Below are 25728 nucleotides of genomic sequence, written 5' to 3' on the forward strand. Positions count from 1 at the left end.
CAAAGTGCTCTCCTGCCCCTCCCCCACCGCCTTACATCTCCACCGAGGGCAACTGGCCAACACCCCCGCAGGCAGACTGAGCCCTCTGTCTCACACTCTGGATCTGATCCACCACCTGTCCTACCTTCAAAACACCATCAGCACCACCACCCACCCCTTGCCTGAGGGCCACCACCACTTGGAGGGCTGTGACAGTCCCCACAGGTGTCCCGCTGCCCCTCCTGCCCTTCTACCCAGCAGCCAGAACCACATCCCTAGCTCAAAATCCCCCTCTGGGCGCCACCACTTTCAGAGTCAAGGCCCTGGTGTGCAGCCTGGCGAGGGGGGCCCCTGTGGTCTTGCCCCCAGCTGTGTCTCTAGTTCTCTGTTCTTCCGGGCTCGCTCTCACCCAGCTATGCCAGCCTCCTTGCTGCTCTTCCAACAAGCCTACCTCAGGGCCTTGGCACGCGCCCTCCCTCTGCCTGGGCCGCTCATCTCCTCCTCCACCCGAAAACCTTCTCTGAGAGGCCTCCCCCTTCTCTATGTACAACAGTCCCCTCTCCCAGGCCTGCTTTACTGCTTTCTATAGCACTTTCTCTCTCTCTCTCTCTCTCTCCTGGAAGGCAGAACGGGGCGGGGCGGGGGCGGGGCGGTCCGCTTGTCTCCAGTGCTCAGCAGGCGGCAGAAACCCAGTAAATGCTGGTAAAGGAAAGCAGGATAGCACGTGGTGAGAGAGAAAGCAAAACCTTACACAGAAGGTTAGGGAAGAAGGTTAGAGAGCAGCCCGGAAGGTTTTCACAATGTAAAGGGCAGAGAGATGATTGCGTTGGTATAAATGCAGTGTAAGTTCAAATCCTATCATTTAAAGCTAATCATCGTAAGATCGAGGTCGCCTGGAACAGAACTGGAACTTCCAGGACAATGGTTGACAGCAGCTGTTGGCTCTGTGATCCGCTTCCTGTCTTTGCTTTGGTCAGTTAAAAGAAGGTCTACATATGCGGAACAGTTAGGGATCGCAATTTAAAAGCCAGGTCTCCCGCGTTGAATTAAGCAAAGAGCCACGTGAAGCTTTAGTTTCTAGGTTTGCAGAGAGGCCAGCTGTGGTCCACTACAAAATTGTTTAGCGCCTGAACGCATCTGAGTTTGCATGGGTGTTTCGCTACATTTTCTAAGAGTTAGACTCTCACATTAAAATGTCAAGGTCAGGGTGGGAGACCCACTGAAACGCCATGTAGCTCTGCCAGATAAAACACCGGACGCCTAGTTACATGTGACTTTCCGATAAAGAGCGCACCGTTTTTGTCTAAGCGCGTCCCCGCTCTGATACGCCAATTGAAGGGGATACACTTAGACTTAAAAATGATGCGCTGTTTATCGGAAATTCACACAACTAGGCTTCCTGAATTTGCATTTTCTAAATCTGTTGACTCTTCCCCAAGGTGGAGGAGGGGAGCCTTCTACGGACGAGGCCACGGCGGTGGGGGCGTGCCTGATTGGCGTGGGCGGAGTCGTAGGCGTAGGAGAGGCGCCGCTAAGCGCTCTGGGGGCCAGGGGCGGGGCCTGAAGGGGCTCCTGGAAGGCGGACCAGACGGCCCTGGGCGGGACTGGGGGCGTGGTCCCGCGCTCGGGGCGGGGCCGGGTGCGCGTGGAGCACGTGACGGTGGTTGCCAGGGTGAAAGGTCAGGTGCCGCGGCACTCCCAATATGGCGGCGGCCGGGGTGGTGGTGGCGGAGGCGGCGAGCAGTCCGGAAGCCCCGGTGGGGACGGCGGCCCGAGCCCGGCGCCAGCCCTCGGTACGGCCCGCACGGCTGCCCCCGCTGCTCGTGCTGCTGGCGGCGGCGGCGGGGCCGGGCGCGGGCGCCGCGGCGCGGCTGTACCGCGCGGGCGAGGATGCCGTATGGGTGCTGGACAGCGGCAGCGTGCGCGGGGCCACGGCCAACAGCTCGGCCGCGTGGCTGGTGCAGTTCTACTCCTCGTGGTGCGGCCACTGCATTGGCTACGCGCCCACCTGGCGGGCCCTGGCCGAGGACGTGCGAGGTGAGGTGCGCCCCGCGCGGGACCCCGACGCTGGCCCGGCCTGCCCCCGCGGCTCCCGGGATTCGCCCCCCGGCCCGCGGCAGCTTCCTCGGCCCTTTTCCCTTGCCTTGCAGGGGCACGCCGCTTCGGCCACCGCTGGCCTGTGCCCTGGGTCCCCTAGACTGCCTCCCCCATGGGTTCCTTCCGGGAAAGCTGCTGTCTCAAGTCGGAAAGACAAGAACCCTCCTTCCTCAGCCGTCATTCCACAGCTGGGGACAGAGGGCCCTCCAAAATCCCCCAGCTCTCGCAACACCTAATTTGAGCCGTGGAAAGCTTCTCTAACTCCCCAGGCCTTTATCCTGCCTGTTTCCTGACTCAGAGCCCGTTCGCAGTCAATCTACTTCAGTGCCTAGAATCCCCTTTCTTTGAGGATCCGCGTTTCAACCCCAAGTCGCTTTCCCTTTAAATCCTTCTTCATCCTCTTCTGGGAGGGCTAGCGGACCCATGGTGGATAGTCAAAGTGAGCCCCCAACTCAGACACCGAGAGGCAGCATTTCATTGGGAGGTTCCTTGTTCATAGACACGCCGCCTTTGGTAGCTGCGTAGTGGTGATGTACCTGCACTGACTTCATTGTCCGCCGCTGTGATCTTGCTGCAAACGGTTAGTTCCCAAGCGCCTGGCCCGCTCTGAATGGCTGAGCTGTGGCAGCCTCCTGCCCGCGAGCCGGCCGGCTTTGAAACCGGATGTAAATTGCTCTGAAGTAGTTGCTGGTCCCAGCAAGAGTGAGGTTTGGCAGGACTCTCGCTGCTGTTGAGCTAACCTCTAATTATGTATTTCAGTGGGCAAGAGGGTAGCAAATTGCCGGGCTTCCTTCCTACTTTTGTTTTTAAGTCTTATATCCAACCCTGTTGTAATTTTCCCGTATCTGAACTGATTCAGAACCTTTAAAAGAAGTCAAAATAGTGGTTTTTGTAAAAAAAAAAAAAAAAAAAAAAAAAATTTTCTTTATTAATTTTAAAGAGAGGAAGAGAACATCAACAGGTTGCCTTTTGCGTGCCCCCTGCTGGGGACAGAACCTGCAACCCAGGCACGTGTCCTGAGTGGGAATCAAACTGTTGACCTTTTCGTTTGCTGGATGACACCGAACCAACTGAGCCACACCAGCCAGGGCCAAAATAGTATTTTTGTGTATAATTGTAAATGATTATCTTTAAGGTACATTCTCCTCTTAGCTCAGGGTGTTGAGACTTTTTAATTCTAAAGGGTTTGTTCTTTGATCATCTAACGTTTTAAGTCCCCAGTGTTGTACACTGGTCACAACTGAGACCAGAGACTAAAAAGGTGGACAGAGAGCTGCTTGGAATTTTCTTTTTTAAGCCTTTGCCTTGAGGACAACCAAGCGCTTTAATAATATAGAGAACTTTTTGGTTCTCATTTGTTACTTGGTGAGTGAGCACACATGGCACTTAAAATGCAGGTAGCACTGATAAGACATTTGTCACCTATTTTTTGCATATTTTGATTTTTTCAGTTTAGGTTTTAAAATACAGAAATCGTAAAGTATGATTAAAATACTGCAAGCTATTCCACAGTCGAGCCAGCACTTAAGGGTCCTTTAACATTGTCCGTGGAACTTGGAGGTGACGTGTGAAAGTGAACTGTCAGATCCAGGCCAGGCGACATGATTAACTTAACTCTTAGCTAAATAAGGTTATCATAAGAAGGTTGGGTGTGGTCCGAGTCTGGGCTCTGGGCCGGAAAAGCGAGGCCTGAGACAGGAGGCAGGCAGGGCTGGAAGCGGGAGACAGCTGCGGCCCGAGAGACAAGGGAGGCCAGAGCGGGGTGCGAAGGGATGGGTCTGTGGGGGCCCAGGCAGAGGGTCCCAAGCGCCCAGCCACCTGCGGGGCTGCCTGAGCACCAGCTCTGAGGAGTGTCCCACTTGGGGATTGGTCAGGAATGCGCATGGTGGGCCCCGGCCCTTGGGGCCTTGGGGGGGTGGGCGGGGGGCCCTGAGCCTGGTGAGCATTGGCCTCCCCGCTGTGCCCCCACCATCGCTCCTCGCTGGCCTCCTCCGCCCGCTTAGAAGGCGCAGAAAGCCCTAGGACAGAATGCCCCAGGACGGGGGAGGCGGCTCTTCCCTGCTGGGCAGAGCCTCTCTGGTCACAGCTTAGGGACCCTGGTTTTCCTGGATTTGGATTGAACTTTATCTCTTCCCAGACATAATAAATGCTTTTCCAGATAAGAAGGTGGCTTGACAAACAGAAGGCCTACTGTTGGGTGTAGCCAGATGTCACGCCTGAGTTTCTGTGGATCTGGCTCGGGCCTGCCGCTTCTAAGGACGCGTGCCAAGCAGAGTCCCGCTGTGCCCCTCGAAACCCCCGCACCGGCTGCGGTGCCAGTGCCGGCCCTGCTTGTCCGCTGCTCCCGTGACTGAACATGGAGGTGGCCGTGCCAGGCTGGCCCCCTCCCCTGAGACAGCTGGGAAATGTCTGCACAGACCGATTGACACGGGGAGGGCCCCTTTGGTGGCCACCGCGTCCTTGGTGCCTGTTCTCACCCCAGGGAAGCGAGAGCTCATTCCTGGGACTGGCCCGGGAGCTGTGCAGGAGAGCGTGGAGGGGGGCCGAGACCTGGCGGGCCGTCACTGCCACGCACACATGTCCTCCTGTCCACTCGTGTCGCGGATGGCAGCACCGTGAGGCCTGGTGAGGCCGAAGCGTCCACTGGTGGTCCCACGGCCGAGTGCCAGGCTCAGCGATTGCCTGCAGAGGACGGGGTGGGAGCGCCCATCTTGCTGCCACGTGGTGTCTGCCCTCAGCCCTGCCTCCCTCTGAACGCTCCATCGTTTGGTTGGGACTTGGTGTCTGCGTGGCCAGGCCACAGCCTTGGTGACAAACCGGGGCACTCCACATCCCCATGGGCCCAGTGTCTGTTCCCCAGAAGAAGGAACGGGGGTGTGGGGGAGGGTGGGGCACGGAGGACAGCAGGAATGGCCTGCGGGACTTGGCTGGGTGGAGAGCGCAAGAGGACTGCAGGAGCGCGCCTGGGCCGCGGAGGGGCCGGGCGGGCTGGAGGCCCAGGCGTGCCTGTGGGCCCCCAGGCTCCTCGGAGGCGGGAAGCTCAGCCCCCTTGAGGGGAGGAGGCTGGGCCACGAATGCTGCCAGCCCTGCCTCTGCTCCAGAGGTGCACCGGACTTGTTCTCCAAAGCTTTCCCGTCACCCGTGCCGTGGCGCCTCAGCGCTTGACTGGGGTGCCTGCCAGGGCCCTGTGTGGCAGGACGGAGTTGCGCCTCTCTGCGCCGAACCTGGCCCAGCGGCCCTGTCCTGGCCCCCGCCCTGGGCGAGGCTAAGCGCACGAGCCTGGACTCTCCGAAAGGGCGAGCCCTAGGTGGCGGGTGTTGTTTCTCTGCATTGGTGTCCTAACTGAACGTGGGTCCGCCTGCCGCCGCCACTTCGAAAGCCAGTGCTCTGGAGGCAGGTGCTGCTGGGAGGAGCGGGGTGTGACTCCGGCGCCGCCCCCGGAAGATGGGGGCCTCTTGTCTTGGGCTCGGGCGGCCTGGCTAGTTTATGTGGGGGAACCGTGGGAAGAGGGGAGGGAGGGATTTCTGGCGATGCACCTTCTCAGCTCTGTGCGGGGTGTTTCGCTCCCTCTTCCCGAGCGTCCTCCAGCGTCCTCGTGAGGGGCCCCCCGCCCCCTGCAGGGCTGCTGCCGGCCTCTGGGGACAGGACCTGCAGGCAGCATCGCCGCTGGTCCTGTTACGAGTCGCTGGTGCTTGCCTGACTTCCTGTGGTCTGGGCCCTTCCTTGGCTGAGCAGGAGACACAACTGCTGCTGTCTGTAAAATACTCACAAGGAGACTTTTGATACACTCGTCTTCCGTGAGTGAGTGAGTGAGTGCAGCCTATTCTGGGGTGGCTGGCTGATGAGTATGTTCTGTTCACGTCAACCGTGGGTACAGGACGTGAGCTGAATTTCCGTCCCGGTGTTTGCTGTGGCTTGAACTTGGAGCTTATCCAAAAAGACCTTTGCTCAGCTGGGAAGGGGCCCACGCCAGGGGAGAGACTGTCCCCGCCCTCTGGGAGGGAACCCTGCTGTCCCCTGACGTTGCCCGGGGACAGAGGAGCTGTGGCTCGGTCCCACGCCGCAGAGACACATGGGCTGCGCGTCCCCTGCACCCGAGAGCTCAGTGAGGCCGTGCTCTCATCGCAAGACTTACGCAGGTTTGACCGCAGATCAGGCTTTTATAGACATTTTCATTGGAATTTGGCAAGTAACAGTAAAAGGTTTAATCCAATTGGGATAAATAATATGGTTATTTGGCAAGTAAACTTGAAATAAATTTTAGTCTACTACCTTTGGAAGCTTCATTATTTCACAAGTACTGTTGGAAGTCAGTGGTACTAAAAATAGGCTTGTGAGTGGCAGTGAGGACTGTGCCACCGCCACTGCCCGTGGGGTCCCGGCGGGCAGCCCGGAGCCTCCCAGCCGGGGCGCGCCCACACGCAGCTGGGCGTGGCCTGAGCCGTGAGCGCAGATGACCCGCCAGTTCCGAGTGGTGGTCCCCTTTGTGTGGTGGGATCCAGGCAGGTGGGACAGACAGGAGGAGGGGAGGGTCTGCATTGAATGAGGGAAATGCCCTGGAGCAGACCTTTGAAATGGCTTGCATTTTATTTGGGAAAAGAGAGTGTCTCTCTTTTGTGTTCCCTGAATGCACCCATCTGCCCCGAGACTTGCGGGACTGAAATCCTCCCCATCCGCGCTGCTGCGTTTGGTGGCCTCCCACAGACCAGACGGGCCTTCTTTCAGAGGCAGACAAAGGCCTGGGGAGTGTCAGCGAGCCCCGCACCAGGACAGCCACCCCTTTCTGAGGGGCGTGCATGTGGAGTGGCGGTTGCAGGCGGACTCCTGGACTCTCAGGGGTCCTAGCGGCTGGGCAGGCGTGGCCCCCACACCGGCCTGTCCCTGTGGCTGCGCTCCAGCAAGAGTGGAGTCTGGGGCCCGCTCTGCGGTGATTCACAGGCCGCGTCCCCAGCGCTCGCCTGCCGGACGCACTGTGGCAGGCGCAGAGAGCAGTGACCAGCGGGCACGCCCACGTGAAGGTGCCGCTCGGGAGGAACGGACAGTGAGCAGGAAACGGTGTGAGCAGGTTGGCTGGCTGCAGGTGATGAGTCCTGGGGAGTCACGGGGGGTGGGGCTCCCCCGGGGCCGTGGAGGAAGGCCTGGAGGTGGGGCACAGCAGCTAAATGAGGGGGCCCCCCGGGGAGGGAACGCATGCACCAACGCCCTGAGACGGGGGGGGGGGGAGCCAGGTCTGCCGTGTCCGAGCGCTGGTGGGGGCCGGGCGTGGGAGCAGTGAGCAGCCCCAGGCTCACAGGCGGGCAGATGGGGTTCTCATCCCTGAGCGGCACGAAGGGTGAGCCGGACTCAGTGAGCGTCCTGTGACCTGGCCTCCGGCTGCCCCCTGGGGACCTGGGGACCAGACACCATCAGGGCCGCTGCTGGGGCGCGGCGAGGGGCTGTGGGCACTCATGCCAGGGCGTCTCCGCGGGCTGTTCCGTCCACGGCCCCACGGCCCCAGGTGGCCTGTCAGGTTCACTCTGCACTCGTGTGGGCTGCGTTGGAGGGGTGGGCCGTGGCCTTTGCCAGTCGCGCAGGACGGGCTGTGTGTGGAGCCCGCGCACGGGTGAGTGTCCCCAGGGTCTCGTTCACGCCGGGGCCCATGGTGTGGGTTTGCGGCTGCGCTCTGAGGGCACGCCGTTCCGGCGGGAGTAGGCAGTCGGCTGCACCCCTGTGGCATCCCAGGGTTCTCCTTTTGTGTTTTTAAGCCACCGGCCCTTGGACCTTGCTTCAAAGGGCAGGTCTGGCTCCTGGATGTCACGGAGCTTTGGAGGCCGAAACCCAGGTTGGTAGCTGGTGTGCCCAGCGTCCACTGTCCCTGCAGGGGCCTCTGTGGCCAGACCGTGCCTTGCCATGCGCGCCGTCCCCGCGGGAAGGCAGCCGACCCCCCCAGGGCTGGTGCCCCCGGGAGGGGAGCTGGGTCCTCACTTCTGGGAGCAGAGGATCAGGAGCCCTCTTATGGTTGCATTCTGGGAGGGCTGCCTGGGACAGCCGGGCAGAGGTGGCAGGTCAGCGGGTGACCTGGGCAGTCTGGGCTGGGGTGGGGCATCGGGGGGAGAGCGGGCAGTTCACAGGCTATGGGTCAGCCCTCCACCCCAGCCCAGACCCGTGGGGACTTGGATGAGGGAGAAGGTCGCTGCTCCGTGATGATCCGTGCCCTGGCCTCCCAGATCTCCGGGGCCATGGGGGTGGTATGTGTTCACGTGAGCGGACGCAGCGGGTGTGAGCACGCGGGGTGTTCTGGTGCCCGGGGGGTGGGGCGGGGGCCGACCGGGAGACGTGCTGCCTCGGGCTGAGGGCCAGCGCGACCGGAGCTCCCGTTCTGGAGTGGGCGCCTTCTCGTGCGCCCGGCCGCTGCGTTCGGGGGCCGAGCTGTGGGGTGCAGGGCCAGCGGCCGTCTCTGTCAGGCACGTGCTGCGTCAGGTTGGGAGAGTCGTGGGAGTGGCTGTCACCACCCTGCTCAGGGTGAGATTCTGTCCGGCAGCGCCCCACCCCCAGTGTGGGGACGCGCGCACTTCACTGGGTGCTGTCTGAAGTCTCCTTGTGCTGGGAACAGCGCGAGGGGCAGAAACGGAGAGACAGGCGAGTGAGCGCGTGCACACGCAGGGCCGGTGCCCACAGGCCCCGGAGGGAGGGCGTCCTCGCGTTCAGGTTCCTAAGTAACACACGCTGACTAAAGAACATCTGGAAACCAGACAGTGGGGCCCGGTCCCACCGTGTGGAGTGAGTCTCTGGACCCGAGGGTGTTCGCCGGCTGCCCGGCCTCTGGGCCGGCCTGACGTGGCTGTGGGCCGCTGTGTGCGCTTGTCCTTGTCCACACATCCTTCTGGGCGGGGCGGGCAGGGCAGGGCCACGTCCCTGCACTTGAAAGGAAGGTGTGCGGTGGGAATTCCCAGCACTGCGGACGCCGGACGTCCGTGCGGTGGCCGGGAGAGGCGGCGGACGTGGGCCTCTCTGACGCAGGTGGGGGAGGAGTGGAGGGGACAGGCTGGACGGGGCCGCGGACGGCGAGGGCTGCCCCTCGCTGGCTCTGCGCTGTGCCACCTGCTGCGTGTCTGCGTCCGCGTATTAGCTGTCCTTCCTCAAGCCTATGTAACCTGAGCCTCCCGAGGATGTGACCTGTGCTTCAGGAGGGTCTGTGACATTTTTTTTCCATCCATTAAAATGGTCTCGGAACAGGAATCAGTTTTACCGAGGCTCGTAATATTTGGTCGTGGCTGGTAAAAAACACGGCTTTGTTCTTTAACTCGACCCTTTGCGTTATATTAATATTGGCTAATTTTTTGCAATGACAGAAGAAAGGCATGTGCATGTTTAAGCAGAAGTGGCGCTTTAGGTGAAAACAGCTGTTACTGAGCTGGGGTTGCGCAAGTCTCCACGTCCGTCTGGGGCTGGGGCGGGGGCTGGGCGGCGTGACCCCCTCCCGGGCCTGTTTCCTGCCGTGATCGTAGGCCGCAGCAGAGCTCAGAGGGGACGCGCTGGGCCTGGCCTTGCCCGCGTTCCTGGCCTAGCCGGGCACGTGGGGCAGGGCCACCGTGACGGGCAGCTGCGAGGCCACTCAGAAGTCACAGCCGCGGCAGGGGCCCGTCGTCCTTGGAGAGCCTGGGTCCCCACTGCTGCTTCGTGTGTCTGCAGAGGCCACCCGCTGCCCCGTGGGTCCCCTCCCCTAGGCAGGGCAGGCAGGCAGGGGCGTTTAGGAAGGAGTCCCTGGCGGTGTGGTCCCTCTTAGCATCCTACCGAAAAGGGACGCACTTCTTAAAGGGAAAACAAAAGGAGTCACCTCTGGAGCACGTCAGAGAGCCGTTCCTTTGAAACTGAAACTGGTGACGGAAGGGGAAGGGGTGGGCCGGTGGTCCCTCCCCTGTGTGAGCGGCGCCTGGAGGTTGCCACGCGGCTGGCTGTAGCCCTTGGGAGTTGAGGCTTTCAGGGGCGGTCAGTGAGGAGGGGCCGGTGGGAGTGCGCACGCCCCGGAGGACTCGGAGACGGGTCTGAGGCGGGTACGGAGTGCACAGAGTCGGGGCCGAGTGTGGGCAGCGGGGCCCCGCTGGTGAGAGACCGCAGTGCCTAGGGTCCGGGTCCTGCCAGGAGCAGGGCGGGGCTTGGGGGACGGGCGGCAACAGACCAGGCGTGTCTGCCAGTTGCAAGGAGCAGCCTCATTGGGACCTGATTTTAAACAAGCAGTTGAAGCAAAAACGAGACAAGTGGGGAGCTTTGAACCCTGGCTGGGTGCTTGCTGCCGCTGGAGTGTGTCAGGGGCTCTGGGTGAAGAGCCTTGTCCTTGAGAAGTGCAGATGGCGGGGGCGGTGCTGGAGGTGGGCGGGCGTTCGAGTGGGGGAGGCCGGCCCCCCGCCCCACCGTGGACGGGGACACAGGGACACGCGGGCTGTTATGTGGTGGACTCTGGGTCACGCAGATGCTGGGAATTCTCTGTAATCAAAACTGTGAAGGTGGAAAAAATATATGTAAGTGTTTAAACTGCTCCCTTTCTGTCCCCAAGAGTGGTGGCAGCCCCCGTGGGTTTGCGGGTGGCATGCTGGGAGAGCCCTGGGGACCACTTCCAAGGTGCTGGCCCGTCCCGGTGGGCGCGGGGGGACGTTCCAGCAGAGCAGCCCGGGTGCGGAGGGCGCGGAAGCCCCATCGCGGAGGGGACCGCAGCCACAGCCGCAGCAGGAGGCATGGGCGATGGCAGTTCAGCAAAGCCCATCGGCTGCTGTCGCCAGGGTGGGGACACAGCCCCGCTGGGGGTCGAGGTTTGTCCTTCTTCCCAGCTGGACGGGGACTGTCCTGCACCTGGGAGGGCTGGGGGGCCGGCCAGCCCACGCCCACCCGCAACGCTGAGGGCCCCACCCTGCGTTCCAGACTGGGCCGCCGCGATCCGAGTCGCTGCCCTAGACTGCGCGGAGGAGAGCAACCATGAGGTGTGCCAGGCCTACGACATCCACTTCTACCCCAGCTTCCGGGTGAGTGCGCCCACCGCCCTGCCCGCGCCCGACCCCCAGGCCCCCAGCACCGCAGGCTGGCCCTCGAGGGCAGTAGGCACGTGGGCGTGCCTCCGGGCGCCGGGTGGGAATTGTTTGCAGGGCGACCCCCTTTGTCCTGCCCGAGGGGCTGGGCCGGTCACTGTGGGGTCGGCACTGTGTGCCCTGCGGGTGGGTCTGGGGTCTCCCTGCCCGGCGCTCCCTCCACCCCCACGGTGGCCCGTGTGAGGCAGCCACTGTGTGCGCCCCGCATGCCCATCTGTCCGGTGCCCACGTGACCCCTGTGCGGCGTCCAGCATGCTGCCCTGAGCGGTCTGCTTGGACCCCCGATGGGTCTGTGCCCATCTCTCCACTAGGGGGCGGGGGGCCGTGCTTGCGCCCGCGGGCCGTGCGCGTGTGCCATCGCTCGCCTGCCCACGAGCGAATCGCTGTGAGACTTGCGGCTCAGCAAACTGCCAGCTCCGAGGAAACGTCGGGAGGACCCCCGCCCCCCACCGCCCCAGTGCAGCTCTCCACCCGCTGGGCGCGGCTGCCGCCCAGCCCGCCCCAGGCCCTGGGGTGCTGTCCCCGGCCCTCCACGGAGCCTGGCTGGGCTGGCCAGGGACAGCGACCCGTCCATGTGTGTGGCCCCGTGGCACGCTGTCTGTGGCACGTCGCTCACGTATTTGCCCGTTTCCTCTTGGGCCGTCTGTCCATTTCCGATTCCCAGGAGTCCTCGGTGCGTTTGCCGTGCTTGGCGCCTTCACTCGCGAGTGTGGGCCGGGCCTCGCCCCAATCGTGACTGCCTCCAGCATGTCTTTTCCAGGGGAAGGTATTTCATTTTCATAGGAAATCCTTCCTGCTGCTCAGAGACACTCGTTTGGGCCTGTCCGCCTCCCTGGAAGGCCCTTGCGGTGCTAGGACGGAGCCGCCGGGGCAGGCAGGCGCGTCTGTGAGGGTCTGGCCCTGCAGGGTCGGGGCGGTAAACGCAGGGTTTGCGTGGGTGCTGCGCGCCCCTCGAGCGCCGGCCTTGGGGCCGCCGGCAGGCCCTCCGGGGGACGGCAGCTGAAGCTCTGTCGCGGGAGAAGGAGGGTCGCTCTGCTGCTTAAAGATGGACGTTGACAGAGACACCAGACGCGGCTGCTGCTTATTTGTTCTGTTTCCCTCGTAGTATTTTAAAGCCTTTACCAAGGACTTCACAACTGGGGAAAATTTTAAAGGTAAGCTCGTAAGCAACGTGTCTTCCTCTGAGATTTGCCTGAAAGCCCATCAGAGTAGATAAAACACGGCCGCCCGGCGGGCCGTCCCCTGCCCACCTCCCCCGCTGCCCGCAGCCCACCGGCCGTCACCTTCGGGAGCTCAGGCCTGCGCAGGCCCAGCAGGAAGTTTTCACCGTGGGCTCTGCCCCCCAGGCAGACGTGGTGCTGACGTTTTTTTAAGTAAATTTTGTAATTGAAAAGAACAGTGGAGGAGTCACCCGGTGAGTTTTACGAGTGAGCCCACCTGGCAGTCAGTGTCCCGATCAGTGACTGGTCGACTCCCAGGGGACAGCGTTCTCAGCAGGGGCCGTCTGGCTGGGGCAGACCTGGCATGGGCGGAGTCAGGCGCGTGCTGCCCGCTCACCCTGGGGCGCACGGCCTCCTGCCGTGAGATTCCCATCGCCGGCTGTGCCGTGCTCGGTGGGGGTGGGCTGGGCTGGGCTGGGCTGGGCGCAGTGCGGTGGGCACCCCGTGATGGCGGCTGCTCCCCCAGGGCCCGACCGAGAGCTGCAGACAGTGAGACAGGCCATGATTGATTTCCTGCAGAACCACACAGACGCAAGCTGGCCTCCTGCCTGCCCGGCGCTGGATCCAATTCGGTGCGTAGTCCGTAAGAAGAGGGGCCCGTTACAAGTCGGATTTAATTCTGCACAACGTAGTTGTGCATTACGTGGAGTGGGCCCTGGTATCTGATGGCCAGCTCGTAGTTCTTGGAAGCACTAAAAGCCTTTTTTTCCTCTTAAAAGGCCCAGTGATGTTCTTTCTCTCATGGACAAGCGCGACGGCCGTTACGTGGCTGTCATATTTGAGAGCAACGGCTCCTATGTTGGGCGTGAGGTACTGTGCCTGCATCTCGCCCAGGCCCACGGTGTGGCCTGGGCCTGGGGCGGAGTCCTGGGTGGTGGGAAGAGCTCCGGCGGTTGTCACTCGTGGGTCAGCAGGTTATGGAGCAGAGTGGGGGGGGGGTGTCCCTGAGGGCAGGACGGGAGCCCACGTTGGGTGTGGGGCTCACGGGGAAGGGGACCCGGCAGGCCTGGAGGTGGTTCTTGACTCGTTGTGCCCTGTGGTCAGGATTTTTTCCCCTGAATTCTGAATTCAGTGCTTCTTCTAAACCCAAAGGTCTGTAAGATGTGTTTCTGTCACCAGACTGTGCTCTCTTGTCACTGTGGGTCTGAAGCCTCTGCCCTTGGCAGCCCCAGGAAGGTCCGGGGACCCGACACTGGGGCGGACGCCGGAGCCCTCAGCTCTGCCCTCGCTGAGCCCCGCCCTGGGCTCGAGCATGCGCCTCCTTTTTCCTCGGCCCCTGCCTGGGCTCGCCGGGCTGTCTGCGAGCCCCGGGAACGAAGGCGGGGAGCAAGGCCGTGTGGCTCTCTGGGGTGTGGGTGGCCTCCAGGAGGCAGGCACGCGCGCGGGGGTGCGTGGCCACACGCGTCAGGGGAGGCTGAGGGTGGGGCGGGGCGGGGCCCGTCCGTGCTCGCGGCGTGCGGTGTGCGGTGAGGCCGGCTTCCGGAGGGCGCACCTGCGCGGGCGGCGCGGCACAAGTCCCCTGGCAGGTGCCCTCTGTGCGCCGTGAGGTCCGGGACCCAGGGTAGCCGACGGTCCCCTGTGGCGTGGCACTGCCCGGGGACTGTGCCGCAGGCAGCGGAGGTAACTCGGTCTCCCCACCCCAGGTGATTCTGGACCTCATTCCCTACGAGAATGTTGCTGTGAAGAGAGCGCTGGACACTGACCAGGCCTTTCTGGAGAAACTCGGTGTTTCCTCCCTTCCTTCCTGTTACTTGATTTACCCAAATGGTTCACACGGGTTAATTAACATGTAAGTGCAGTTTGGCCTAAGGGTTGTTTGCAACACATGGTGGGTTCCGGGAGCCCTTCGGGGTGGGAGCCACCCTGGGCTGAATGTCTGGGTCTTCCTCCGGGTGGGCAGTGGGCGCAGGTGGGCCTTGGGCTCCACCCTCTCAGCGTCTGCCCCCTGCCCCACCCTTGCCAAGACCCTCGGAGACTGTGAGATGGTTGTTTGCCTGGTGCAGGGGCTGGGGCCGCGATTACCGGCTTGGAAGAGGTTGGAAAGGTCGTAGGTGAGAGAGCACGCTGGGTCACTTCCGCCAGGCCCCGGCCTCTTCACGGTGAAGGGCTTCCTGCTGGGTGGTCCCCACGCCACCTGCTGGCCGGGAGACCCCAGCCCTTCCACCCACACTTAACTCAGCAGTTCTTGGTGTGTCACCGTGTGCTGGGGACACAGCAGTGAGTAGGCAGGACACGTGTCCTCCCTCGAAGGGCTACTGTGTCATCTCCTGGAAAGTCTAACCGGGGCACCAGGCTCCCCCTCCCACTGCCGCAAGCTGCGCATACGCACCTCAGTCCTTGTGTTTCCGTTCTTGGTGGAAAAGCCAGAATCCTGGGGACACGAGGCCGCCGTGGGGCGGGGCCGCCCTGCCTCACACTCTGCGCTCTGGCTGCTGGACGCCCTGCGTGCCCAGGGTGCCTGGCCCTGCAGCAGAGTTGCTGGGGCTGGCTCGCAGCCCGGCACCGCCCCATTTATGCCCAGACACTTGGGAGGGCCCCTGAGCTACTAGAAGTGCCCGCCCATGGCCGCACACCCCCTCGGGGTGTGTCCCACCCTGCCCACTCGAGGGGCCGCATGTGTAGCAGGTGCAGGGTGCTGCCCCGGGCCTTGGGGGGCGGGATACCCTCCCCCGAGCTTCTCTGTGTTACAAAGCGGATGCTGGCAGATGCTCCACCAGCTTTACAACCGACTTAATGGCTCCACTGGATAAGCAGCAGCCGCTTGCGGCGCCTACTGCAGCTGGAGCTCGGGCCTATGTGGGTGCGCCTCTGGCGGGGGGGGGCATGCCCCAAGGCCCCTGCCCAGTGGGCCTAGCAAAGGCCAGGGCAGGAGGGGCGGGGCAGCGCGCCTCTCCACCCCCGTCCCCCAGGGGCCTGGCCTCTGCCTGGGGACCCAGGGTGACTGGGCGGTGGGGAGCCGGGCTCGGGCTCGGGCTCAGCCACGCCCACCCTCCCCTTTCTCGCAGCGCGAAGCCTCTCCGGTCATTTTTTTCCTCTTATTTGAAGTCGTTGCCGAATGTGAGGAAAAAATCACTTTTGCTGCCTCAAAAGCCAAACGGAGAAGAAGGTTCTGACGTTGTGACGTGGAGGGAGTTTGACAGGCAAGTGCTCCTCTCGCTGCGAGCCGCCCCGGGGAGAGCGGGCAGGGGCCGCGGGCGGCTGGCGGGCGGTGCCTGCCCCCGGAAGCCAGCGGCTGCGGTGGCTGTCGAGGAGTTAGCCATGTCCCCTCGGGGAGGCCGTGCTCACCTGCCTCCCGCGCGCCAACTCTCAGGTCGAAACTGTACACGGCAGACCTGGAGTCGGGGCTGCACTACCTCCTGCGAGTGGAGCTGGCCGCCCACCGGAGCCTGGCCGGGGCCGAGCTGAGGGCACTCAAGGACTTCGTTACCATTGTTGCCAAGGTGTGTGGGGTGTGCCCTGCGCCAGGGGCGCTGCTCCCCGGGGCTGAGCTGTGTGTGCGTCCCCCGCTCAGCCGCGTGCGCCCGGCGCTGCTCGAGCCCTGGGGATGCGGTGCACGCGGGCGGGGGGAGCCGGGCTGGGGTGCGGCTGGGAGGGCAGCCGTGTCCGGGGCTGGTCCGAGGGGCGCTTGCCCAGGGCAGAGGTGAGCGTGGTGGAAGTGGAGAGGCGCGAGTCGGGGTGTGGCCTGAGCCACCAGCCCGGTGCCGAGGGGAGGGGGGAATGGGGAGCCTGCGGACACGGCCGCCATCCCCATCCATCCCTTCCCTCCTCGTCCATGGGGCGGGGGGTCTGCCTCGTGGCCGGGACCTGTGAGGTGGGCTGGCAGGCCCCCTGTTTCCACAGAAGGTGGAGCCGTGGCTGGCTCACGTGTTAGCCAAGTGTAGTTCCTGCTGAGAGCTCCTGGCTCCGGGATGGGAATCGGGGCTCATGGTCCTCTTCCTGGCCCAGAGCGACTCTGGGGGTCAGAGCAGTGGGAAGTGGAGGCCACCCCTGGGGTCCTGGGGGACGGACCTGAGCCCTTGTTCAAATGGCCCCAGCCTCCCATCCGACCTCTGGGAGAGCCCAGCCCGGGCCTGCCCCCACCTGCGGTCGCAGCAAGCCCGGGGACAGGGCCCTCTGCCCCTTCTGCCGCCACAGTGGAGCCCTAGTCGCGGCCGGTCACAGCTCTGAGACCTAGATGCTTGTTGGTATCCAAGAGACGAAGAGAGTTCATTTCAAAAGATGTTTTGCCTCACTCACGGTCCCGGAAGCAGCAGTCTGTGTTCAGCGCTTCAGAGGGTCAGAGTGCGCGCAGCGCAAGTTCTGAAAAAGCCCAAGCGGTGGGATTCCCGTTTAAAGGGACAGCGAGCCGCCCAGCCTGTGCCGGGTGACGGGAGGAAAGCCATTTGGACAGGTCCCAGCCCCTCGTTGGGGCAGAGTTCAGGAACCTGCGGGGACAGCCTTGTCCCCTTTGAGAATGCGCCCTGCTCACCTGTGTCGCGGGCGCTCGGCCCCCTGTGTGGTCCTGCGGTCCCGCATGGCCGCGCAGGGCCAGCCCTGTGATGTGGGTGGCCGGCCACTGCCTCAGCCGTTTCTGTAAAGTTGACTCAAACTCGGAATGAAACGCTGGTGCCTGTGGTGCTGGGCGGCCCACGTCGGAAAAGGAGGCTCCCCTGGGGCTGACCGTGTGCCATCCCGCTGTCTGTTCCGGCGGCGGGGCATCGGCCTGGCTTGGGCTGCACGAGCCCGCCCGCTCTGCACGCCTGACGGGCGCTGGGCTCCGCGCTTCCTGCGTGGAGCCGCACGTCCCCCCGCCCCCACGGTCTCTAAGTGTGGTCCCTCCTCGCCCAGCTGTTCCCCGGCCGGCCGCCCGTCCGAAGGCTGCTGGAGATGCTGCGGGAGTGGCTGGCCAGCCTGCCCCTGGACAGGATCCCCTACAACGCCGTCCTGGACCTGGTCAACAACAAGATGCGGGTGAGCCCGGCCCTCCCGGGCCCTGCTGCCGCCTGTCCTCTGTCGCTAGCCCCTCGCATGGACGCCTGCTCGCCGCAGCGTGGGTGTCGCTTCGTGTCCCCCCGCGGGTTTCCTGCCCCCGTGTCCGTGGTGACTGGGCGCTCACTCCCGCCCCGTGCCCGGTGCTGGCCGCCCCCCGCCGAGCCCCCAGGTCAAGGACCGCGGATGACAGTGTATCCCACACAGGCAGCGGCAGCTTCTCGGGCGTTGTGGTGCCAGGCCTTTTTATGTTTAAGTTTTGAGGAAACTGAATTTCACACCTAAAAACGAGTAAAAGCGATGGGCTGAGTCAGAGGCGGGCGCGTGCTGAGCCGCCACCCAGGCCCGGCGCCCGCGGGGGGTCTCAGAGAGCTCCGCACGGGGCCCGGGGCTGGCACAGCCTGCCATGCGCGCGTTGCAGTCCCCTGGGCTCCGGCAGGCGTCCCCGAGCGCGGCCGCCACCAGTCGGGGCCTTCGTCGGCTCATCCGATTCCGTCGGCTCCGTCACCTCGTGGTCTCCCCTTCGCTCTCCCAGATCTCAGGACTGTTCCTCACTAATGAGATACGGTGGGTTGGGTGTCAGGGAAGCCGACCGGAGCTGAGGGGCTACACGTGTTCTCTCTGGACGTTGTTCCACACCCTGACGGTTCAGGCCGGGACCCGCCCCGAAGCGCTGGATGACACAGGTAAGCATCCCGCGGGTCCCACGGCGCTCGCTGCGCATGCCCTGGTGCATATGCCGTCATGGCGTCTGCCCTGTGCCATCGGAAGCCTAGCAGAAGCTTGTCCTGCTGTGTGTCACCGGGTGCCCCTGGGGTCCCCTGCTCAGCAGGTGGAGGGAGCGTCGTCGTAGACATCTGCCCAGACCCCACACGGCGCCCACGGTGGGGTCCGTGCGCCCACCGCCCCGCGTCCACGCATGTGCCTGGCTGATCTGCGGGAGCTTGGGAGTGGGAGGCCGTGCTGGGGCCGCTGCAGCCTGAAGGCCTCTGCCTTTGCTTTAAAAAATAGGAGAATAAGTGAATATATGTGTAAGGGTGTTTATCTCGTGTTCTGTGACAAGTCGCTCTAAAACCGAGCTGCTTAAAACACCGCGCGCTCAGTACCTCACAGCGCCTCTGGGCCCGGAGTCGAACACGGCCGAGCGGGCCCCCCGACTCCACTCTGCTCAGGTGGGGGGTGGGGTGCGGTGGGGTCTCACGGCGGCGGGGGGGCCGCCCGGGCGCGCTCCCCGGTGCCGGCAGCAGTCACGTCCTTGCCGGCCATGCGTGCCGCAGGGTCCCCTCCCCCGCAGCTCCCCTCACAGCGCTGGCTGCCTCCAAGTGCCCGCCAGAGAGGGTGCCCTTCGTGGTGTGGCATCCGTCACTTGCACGTGCTCCGGTCCCTGGGAGGCACCGTGGGCACAGCCGGCTCGCCAGGGCGGTGTCAGAGCCGCCTGCACGGGGCGGGGGACACGGCCAGGGCCCGAGTCGGGTTTCGCCGTCTCGGCCACTGGGAGCAGCTGCGTTGGCGCTGTCGTTTTGTGTCCTGCACAGGACACCAAGGGACGTGCCGGGCGCGTCGCCCACTGTGGGCTTTGTTGTGCAGCTGCTGGCAGCAGGGGGCGGCCGCTTGCCTCCTAGCTCTTGTTTCCTGAACCTCAAATTGAGGCCTGCGGGCGTTCACATTAAATCAGAAGTGGAGTCTTGACTCACGCAGCCCAGTGTTCTTTCCAGTGAAGCTGTAAAGTTCTTTCAGTTACCTTTTGCTGCATACAAGCTGACCCACAGTGCTGTGGCTTAGAACCACCGCCCTTTGATTTGCTCACGGTGCCGGGGCCCGTTCGGGGGCTCTTCTGGACGCGTGGCGGCTTGCCTGGGCACGACCGACTGGTCTGGACTCAGAAGGCGCGAGTCCCGTAGGCCGGCCTGCTGCTCCCCGCGCTTGGGAGGGAGCTCCTGGGGCCTCCGCTGGGCCGCCGGCCTCACCTCCACCGCCCTGTCGGTCAGCCAGGCTCATCCAGCCAGACTCGACATGGGGAAGTAGAGTCACGTGCAGAGGGGCGTGAGGCCGTCTTATAAAATTTCTACCACCCCAGCTCCCTCAAGGCAACACTGGAGTTCTCCTTCCCAGGGCCTCGCGGGGGCAGAGGTGGGCTTTCAAACCAAGACTCTTAAGAATCAGGAAAAAGAGCCGCGTGGTTTTCAGGAGAAACCCCGGAGCTCCGGGATGGAAGGTGAAAGCGGGCTACCGGGCCTTGGGCCGGCTCCTGAACCGCGAGCCCAGCCCCGCCAGGGGCCTCCTGTCCCGGGGTCCTCCCTGGAAGGACGAGCACGTTGAAGGCTGCGTGGGGAGAGCCAGGGCCGCTCATCCCCAGGACGCTCTGCAGAAACGGTGCTGGCCCAGGCGGCGAGGGCAGCAGGTGGGGGCGCAGAGACACCCCGGTCTCCCCATCAGCGCCAGTCGTAGCGACGCCGCATCTCGCGCCGCAGAACTGGGTCAGACAGAGACGCTGGATTATGTCTTGGGAGGTTTTTCCTTCCTTGTTGCACATTTAAACCCTGTCGACTAAAAGCCTGCACGCCCCTAATCCCCCACAGGTAGAGCTTTGTGGTTCTTGTCCACTTTAAAGATTAGGGAGGGCCCAGCGTGCAGCGCTCTGCCGGGGACTGAGCAAAGGAGGATTACACGGTGAAGCTCGGCAGCTGTCGGCCCAGCGGCTGCGGGCAGTGGGGCCGAGGCCCAGCCCGCGTGCGTGCACAGGCCGGCCTCACCATGGCCGCCACCGGCTGCCCTGGAAACACAGCCCGGGAGAGGCCTGCTCGGCTCACACCTCTGAGTGAAATAAACGGGCCACCCGGGTTAGTGACAGACGTAGGAACATCCGCATGTGGTGAGCAGCTGCTCGGCAGCCTTCAGGGCCGCAGCAGCCTGTGCAGAGGCCCCTCGCCGGGCCCACCCTAAGACACAGTCAGCCTCTAACGCATGTCTTTTACTTACGACGTTTAATCTGTCTTACTCTCACAGGTCTGTTTGTGCACTCAACCCCTGAATTAGTTGTCTGAAGGGGCCCGAGCTGCCCTGTGGTTTTCCCGGGTCCCCAGGTCAGCTCCATGCCAGCCACTGCCTCCCCGGCCCACGTGGTGGCGCTCTCAGTGCCTCACAGCGGCGTCTGTATTCCCTGCAGGGCTGTAACCTGTGGCTGGGAGAGTCTGGGGGGCCCACACGGAGGGGCTGCCTCTTCTGGGAGGGGCGCAGGCCTGGCCGCCCTCGCGGGAGTGCAGAGGCACCCGCTGAGGCCAAGTTCCCACCCAGCTGCACGTTTGGAGCAGCCACCACAGCCCCAGAGCCTGCCTTTGGGGGTTGCTTGTGAGGCGAGAGGCGTTGCAAACGGGCTCAGACCCACAGCAGAGCCCTGCTCCCCAGGCCCTGAGGCCAAAGCCTGGTCAGAGGCCCAGCTTGGCCCCCGAGGGTCAAGCCTGTGAGGTGGGAAGGGGCGGGCGTGGGGCCTGGAGAGCGCCCGGAAGGTGCGGGCTCCCTCTGGCGTCGGTGCACACGCGAGTGCCCTCCGTCCCTCCTGGGCCCCCGGCCCCCGGCCGGCTCCCAAGACCGCCAGCGCCGCGGTTCTCGTGGACACAGCCAGACACGCGTGCGTGCCCCGTTCCTGCGGAGCCCACGTGCCCCTTCCTCGGCAGGTTTCGCAGGCGACCCCCAGGCCGTGCTGCAGGCCATCAGGAGGTATGTCCGTACCTTCTTTGGGTGCAAGGAGTGTGGTGAGCATTTTGAGGAAATGGCTAAAGAGTCCATGGATTCTGTGAAGACCTCAGACCAAGCAATTCTCTGGCTTTGGAAGAAACACAACCTCGTAAACAGCCGCCTGGCAGGTAAGCAGAAGCCACGCTGGCTGACCTGTGCCCGGTGCCCTGGCAGGGTGGGACCTGTGGGCAGCAGGGACGGCAGTGCCGCCTGAGCAGCGATGGCCCTCGCCCTCGTGCCGCTGCCTACCCCGCCGGCCCCCGAGCTGGGTCGCCTGCCCTGGCCAGACAGCGGGTTCGATGGCCTTTGACGGGAGCTGCAAAGCCAGCCGGTCCCAGGTCCCCGGTGTCCCTGTTTTCCCGGCGGCTCTCCTGGGGGCTCTGGGGCCACGAGGAGGTGGGCGTGCATCATTTGTCCCCTTTGGGGAGCCCACTAGGACCCCAGGGGGGTGGGCAGTAAAAGACTTGGGTTGTAATTAATTTTCAGGAACTACTTTTACTGTTGTTAAAATCTGCTCTCAGACTGTAAGCCAAACCCCCGAAAATCATGGCTTTGCTTAAGACAACTAAAGAGGGCGCATATATTTTCTCAGACTTAAGTAATTCAAACTGTTCCTAAATCAGTGGCAGATTAAAATTAGGCTTAAAAATAATTCCACTGAGAAATAAATCTTAATAGAGATGAATAGGAAACGTTGCTGAACTATCGGTTTTTAGTTAATCCACTGTGTTATAAACACACACTACAACGGAAGCACTAAAGAGAATTGGTTTTTCTTTGCGCTGGGAGCTGCCTGCCGCAGCCCTGGTCACGTGGCCGCAGCCCCTCCGGCATCTGCCGCGCCCTGCCCTCCGCTGGGGGTCAAGCCTGTCGCTGCGTCTCTCCGCCTGCCACCGCACGCCCCGCGGGTGTCCCCGCGGTGTCCCTCAGCGCAGCACATGGCTCTGGAGCCAGCCGGGAGCCCCTGGTGCCCCCGCGTCGTGATGTGGCAGCAGAAAGGGGCTCTCTACTGCCGTGTGACTGTCTCCTGACCCCCCACCCCCCACCCCGGCCTCTGGGTCGTGGCCCCCAGTGCTCAGAGGCCCCAGAGACCTGGCCTGGCCTCCCTGCCGGGACCGGGCATGTCCCAGGCCTGCTCCTGGGCCGGCCTGCGGGGACCTGCCTGAGTCCCGTTGCGACACCGGGACGCCCCTGCGCGACAGCGACCGGCGCCCCGGCTCCCACCTGTCGGGGGGCTGAGCAGCAGGCGCACTCAGAGCTGGGGCGGGGGGGGGCTGTGTGGTGTGGGGGGGGCGTTGGGGCAGGGCCCTGCTCGCGGGCCACCCACGGCAGGGGTGGGCGCTGTGCTGTCCCACACGCGCGGTCCCTGGCTCCCCCGCAGGGGACGGGCTCGCTCCCGCAGCAGGTCTTCCGGGCCCGACAAGGGCGCCTCGACCGGGGCGGGGCCTGCACGGCCCCTGCGCCTGCGCTGCCGCGGGGACCCCGGAGCCCGGACCGGGGAGGGTCTGTGGGGAGCCGGGGGCACTGCGCGTGGGAGGCAGAGGTGCGGTGCGGGGCTGGTCAAAGCTCAGAGGTGGGAAGTGGGCGGGATCCTAGCGAAGCCTGTAGCTGGGAGGCTGGGAGCAGGGTCTGGCCGGGTAGGTGGCACTGTCAGCAGTGGCCACGGGGACCCGCAGAGGGCGAGGGAGGGAACAGTGTCCACGGAGGGCGCGCTAGGGAACAGGCTGCAGCCTGTGCAGGGTGGGTGGGGGCGGGGGGGAACAGGTGTTGTCTGGACCCCATGGGGGGCTGCAGTGGAGGGGGGCGGGGGGCAGGCGGCTTGCTCCTGGGAAGGCCTCTTCACTGTCGCCCCCTCCCCCAGGCCACCTGAGTGAGGACCCCAGGTTTCCGAAAGTCCCGTGGCCCACCCCCGACCTCTGCCCGGCCTGCCACGAGGAAGCGAGGGGCCTGGACAGCTGGAACGAGGGCCAGGTGCTGCTGTTCCTGAAGCAACACTACGGTAGTGGCAACCTCGTGCACACGCACTCTGCAGCCCTGGGTGGCGCTGGCGACGCCACTGGGCAAGAGCGAGGCCGCAGCGCCCCCGAGAGGCCCCGAGACCCTGGGGCCCCGAGCCCACCTGCCCCCCGCGTGCTGCCCCCCACACCCAGCCTGGCAGAGAGGGCACACCCTGGGCCAGGCGGGGCCGTGGGTGGCCGGGAGGCGGAGGCGGCTGCGCCTTTTTTGGGGATGGGCTTCTCCAGCTTGGACATGAGCCTCTGCGTCCTGCTGTATGTGGCCTCCTCCCTCTTCCTGATGCTCCTCTTCTTCTTTTTCCGCGTGCGGGCCAAGCGCTGGAAGGTCCGACACCACCCCCCAGGGGTGTAGCTGCACAGGGCGGCGGCGCCTGTGGACACAGCCCCCGCCCTGCAGCCTGGACACTTCGGATCAGGGATGTAGACACACGGCGGACCGGCCCTCCCATCTGGCAGCGGCCCCTGCACCGCTCAGCGGGCACCTTGGACAGATCGCTGCAGAGCGCCGCCTGTGTTTACTCTTCCCAGCCTGGGAACGGGGCGGGGCCAGTGCTTTGCGCCCACTCTCACCTCGAGTTGACTGGACTCCCCGTCCACGCTGCGGGCCTTGTTCCGGAGTTGGAGGAGCCCCCTCACCCCGCAATGGAGACGGAAGGGCGACTGAACGCAGCCTCCCACCTGAGTGAGCGCGCACTGCGGTTGTATCTTCTGCGCTGCAAGAGAGGCCCCCCAGCCGCAGCAGCGGACCTGGGGTTGGAAGGGAGGGTGGTGGCCCGTCTCCTTCCTCAGGGACAGTGCCTTGGCTCGTCTCTGTTACTGCAGTGACACGAGAGAGCTCATTGAGGGCCACCCCAGCCTGCCTGTCCTCCCTGGATGTCCCCATTGCCGCTGCCCTTGGTGGCCCAGCCCAAGCCCCAGGGAGTGGGGCCCATGGGCTCGCTGGTGCCTCCCACCTGGACTTCGTTCACCCGCAGTAGCGTCACGAAGGTCCTGGCGCAGGGCCTGTCCCCCAGGCATCGGTGATTATTTATCGTTTAATGGTTTCCGCACATTATTTGTAACACCCAAAACAGAGGTGAGGGAGGACAGGAATTCCGCCAGGGGCGTTTCCAGGGAGACCCTGTGCCAAAGCTCTGCAGTGTCCGTGCCTGTGTGTGCGTGTGTGTGCGTGAATGCGTGTGTCACTGAAGGCGGCATGTGCTGTCTCACCGCCTCCCCCACGTTGCTGTGCTCCCCCCGTGACCGTTGATGGCGAGGGTGGATCGGGAAGACGGCTGTCGTGCCGGTGTCACCGCTGCAGCCTGGGGGACACAGACCTCGACGCCTCCAGCACTGTCATCGGCACTGTCATCGGCCGGGCACCTGCCTGAGCAGAGGGTGTGGCTGCAGCGGTGGGGGGCCCTGCCCGCCAATGCTCTGCTCTGCGGCCCGCCCCTTGCTTTTGCAGTGCGTCGTGTGCTGGCAACTGAACACCCCCCCGCCCCGTGTTTCTCCTCAAGCGGGAGATGGACGGGTGGGGTTGCGCGGAGCTCAAGGGAGATGCTTAGGGCTGCTCGCCAGGCCGCCCCTGGTTCCTGTGGCGCGCCTCTCCCCCCGACGTCTTTCAGTAGGCAGTGTGCGCTGTCCGATCTCACCGCCTCTGGGACAGTCAGTGTTGGCCTGTGTGGGTGGTCACGACTGCAGCTGGAGGTCACCGCTCCGTGAGGGACACACTGAGGACTTGCGGAGGGGCTGAGTTTCCAGCGGGCAGTGCACGGAGAGGCGATGTGTCAAGGCGGCCGCAGAAGTACACCAGTGTGCAGGCGTGAGCAGCCTCGGCGCCTGCGTGGCCTGCGCAGAACTGGAAAGTACCTTTAGGCAAGGGTTCAAGTGTATTTTCTAAAGTTGTAAATACTGAGACAATGAATATAATAGTTCGGTAATTTAAATGTATTTATTTTTAATGGAAGAATTTTGATTAAAAAGAAGCTAATTGACCTGGGAATGTCAGTGGAATTTCTTACCTGCAAGGGAAGAGAACATTTTGTACGTAAGTAAACTATAATGTGTACATTTTGAAATAAAGAAATCCGATATTTGAAAAAACGAATCCTTTTACGACATGAGCCAGCAGCGGTGGTGGCCCCTGCTGAGCAGAGGCCTCCGGACGGCAGCCGGAGGTCCGGGGAGTGGCGGTCCGGGGCGCATCGCTGGCTGGCTTGGAGCCGACGTCCGAGAGCACAGCGGCCCTCACCTCCCACGCGGCGGGGGCGGCGGCTGTGGCGGCCGCACCAGGGCGCACCTGTCCCGGGGAGCCCCTTGGGACCCAGGACTAGAGCTGCCAGCCACTCAGTCCAGACGGCAGCTTTCCTGGGCCACCCCTGCCCCCGAGCCTGATGCCCCGGCCCCTTGGGGCCGAGTAGCCGGGGCTTTGCCTGGGTCCTTGTCTGCTGCCTCAGGTTCTGAACGAGTTCGATGTCCTCGCCCGCCTCCCCGCTTCGTTCTGTGGGAGGGGGTCTCCCGTGGCTGTGTGTGTGGCTACAGTTTCTGCGGGTTCCCGTCCCCAGCCGACTGGGCTGGTAGGTAACCCCTCCCTGCTTTGCCCAGGCCCCCCCCAGAGGGCACTGCAGCCCCTGGTGGGCCAGCTGGGCAGCGCGCGAGGCGGCCGGCGGGATG

At 63.9% G+C, this 25728-nt stretch overlaps 1 protein-coding gene across 1 annotated transcript; it reads left to right on the forward strand.

The window, feature by feature from the left end:
- Positions 1-1667: 1667 nt before the first annotated feature.
- QSOX2 (quiescin sulfhydryl oxidase 2) lies at positions 1668-25076 on the forward strand. The gene is made up of 12 exons (XM_054584160.1): positions 1668-2016; positions 10972-11072; positions 12241-12289; positions 12822-12927; positions 13075-13165; positions 13999-14144; positions 15361-15495; positions 15666-15795; positions 17183-17305; positions 17859-18009; positions 20998-21186; positions 22920-25076. The coding sequence occupies exons 1-12, from the start codon at positions 1683-1685 to the stop codon at positions 23423-23425; spliced, it is 2061 nt and encodes a 686-aa protein (XP_054440135.1). The 5' UTR covers positions 1668-1682; the 3' UTR covers positions 23426-25076.
- The last annotated feature ends 652 nt before the right edge of the window (positions 25077-25728 follow it).

The sequence above is a fragment of the Pteronotus mesoamericanus genome, unplaced genomic scaffold, assembly GCF_021234165.1.
Source record: "Pteronotus mesoamericanus isolate MK-2021 breed Mesoamerican mustached bat unplaced genomic scaffold, CSHL_Meso_final contig_78, whole genome shotgun sequence".
Taxonomy (NCBI): Eukaryota; Metazoa; Chordata; class Mammalia; order Chiroptera; family Mormoopidae; genus Pteronotus; species Pteronotus mesoamericanus.